The sequence below is a fragment of the Mandrillus leucophaeus genome, unplaced genomic scaffold (genome assembly GCF_000951045.1).
Source record: "Mandrillus leucophaeus isolate KB7577 unplaced genomic scaffold, Mleu.le_1.0 Scaffold204, whole genome shotgun sequence".
NCBI classification, from domain to species: Eukaryota; Metazoa; Chordata; class Mammalia; order Primates; family Cercopithecidae; genus Mandrillus; species Mandrillus leucophaeus.
Genome location: NW_012102077.1, coordinates 1,072,989 through 1,074,869, shown reverse-complemented (window position 1 = coordinate 1,074,869; position 1,881 = coordinate 1,072,989). Strand labels below are relative to the sequence as shown.

The 1,881-nt window shown below is 40.4% G+C and overlaps 1 protein-coding gene across 3 annotated transcripts in view; it reads left to right on the top strand.

The window, feature by feature from the left end:
* The window catches only part of FGL1 (fibrinogen-like 1), a 50,593-nt gene that overhangs the window by 16,648 nt on the left and 32,064 nt on the right, over window positions 1–1,881 (top strand). For 2 of the 3 annotated variants that reach the window (XM_011979599.1, XM_011979601.1), the window contains exon 2: window positions 123–202. The exons of the other annotated variant lie outside the window; for it this stretch is intronic. In XM_011979599.1, the coding sequence (XP_011834989.1) occupies window positions 140–202 (63 nt within the window). In that variant the 5' untranslated portion in view covers window positions 123–139. The remainder of the gene's footprint in view (window positions 1–122; window positions 203–1,881) is intronic. 3 annotated transcript variants of the gene reach the window in all.

Below are 1,881 nucleotides of genomic sequence, written 5' to 3'. Positions count from 1 at the left end.
GACTCTAGGATTAGGGATGGCCTGCGGCTGCATCTGACTTCCTGGAGCTACTTACGTCTGAACTCTGGTCTCATGAAAAATTCAAGGTTGATACATTTATAAAATTCTTTTTATTCTTGCAGTTTTTTCAAAGGGGGACATGGCAAAGATGTTCAGTTTCATCCTTGTTGTCACCGCTCTGATAATGGGCAGGGAAAGTTCGGTAAGCTTATTGTGAAAACTATTGTTATATTTATAATGCCTGCTTTTATCTGAATTTTCTTTCATTTTGCATTAAACCTATAGTGACTTGTCATTGAAAAAACTAAGGCGGAAAAGCAGAGAGGCTGGTGGAAACACTGGACCCGTAGTAAAGCAGCACTTCAAAGAGCTTTACATTTTTTTTTTTTTGGGAGTCTGAGGCGGGTGGATCACAAGGTCAGGAGTTGGAGACCAGCCTGGCCAATATGGTGAAACCCCGTCTCCACTAAAAAAAAAAAAAAAAAAAAATTAGCCGGGCATGATGGCACGCACCCGTAGTCCTAGCTACTCAGGAGGCTGAGGCAGGAGAATCTCTTGAACCCAGGAGACTGAGATTGCAGTGAGCTGAGATCATGCCACTTCACTGTAGCCTGGGTGACAGAGTGAGACTCCATCTCCAAAAACAAAAAAAAGTGATTTACATTTTTTTAAATAAAAAGTATTTACAATAAATAAGTAACTTTTAAAAATTCACTGGAGTTATTTGGTTGGAATATTAGAAATTTGAAACTGTCAATAGTAATTAAAATTAACCTTGGGCTTTTCAATATTGAAAAGTATAAAACTAACCAGATTATTCGAAAGTAATTACATCGAACTTGTGTTGTCCTTCATTTGTAAATAAAAAAGACAAAGCATTCATTCAAAGGTCTTAGAGAGAGAAAACTCCTAAGTTTTAAATAAGCTTACTAAGTATATATATGCAGTCTTATAAAAATTGGAGATACTTGAGCTGTGATCTGTTCAGTTATTTTAAAATTGCATAGTGCACTATGTTTAACAATATCACAACTGATCCCCCACTATTGTGAAACAACACAGGACCCAGACACCATAAAATGTTCTTGCTGTTCAATTTTTAGCCTATGTGACTCAAGGTGCTAAGCAAATAACTCTCTCAGAGTGAATAAATCTGAGTGATAGGGAGAGAATAACAAGAGCAAATAAGAAAGAATCCTAGAGAGGCCGGGCGGCGCCGTGGCTCACGCCTGTAATCCCAGCACTTTGAGAGGCCAAGGTGGGTGGATCTCTTGAGACCAGGAGTTGGAGACCAGCCTGGGCAACAAAACGAAACCCCGTCTCTACTAAAAATACAAAAATTAGTCGGGTGTCATGGCACACAACCTGTATAATCCCAGCTACTTACGAGGCTGAAGCACAAGAATCACTTGAACCAGAGTGGCAGAGGTTGCAGTGAGCTGAGATTGCACCACTGCACTCCAGCCAGGGCAACAGAGCGAGACTCTATCCACAGAAAGAGAGAAAGAGAGAGAAGGAATCATCCTAGAAAAATGGCTGGGAGAGGTTCCGTATCTTGGACCTAGGGATGAGAAGAAGGGAAAGAAAGAAAAGAAGAAAGAAAAGTAAAGAGAAAGAAAGAAGGAAAGAAAGAAAGAAGAAAAGGAATGAAGGAAGGAAGGAAGGAAAGAAGAAAGGAAGGAAGGAATGAAGGAAGGAAGGAAGGGGCAGCAAGGAAAGGAAGGGAGGGAGGAAGGAAAGAAGGAAAGAAAGAAGGAAGGAAGGGAGGGAGGGAGAGAGGGAAGGGAAAATAAAGGAAAAGAACAAAAGGAAAGAAAGAAAAGAAGATAAATCGTCCTAGAAAAAATGTCTGGGAGAGCATCTGAGAAAGGAAAGGAAAGG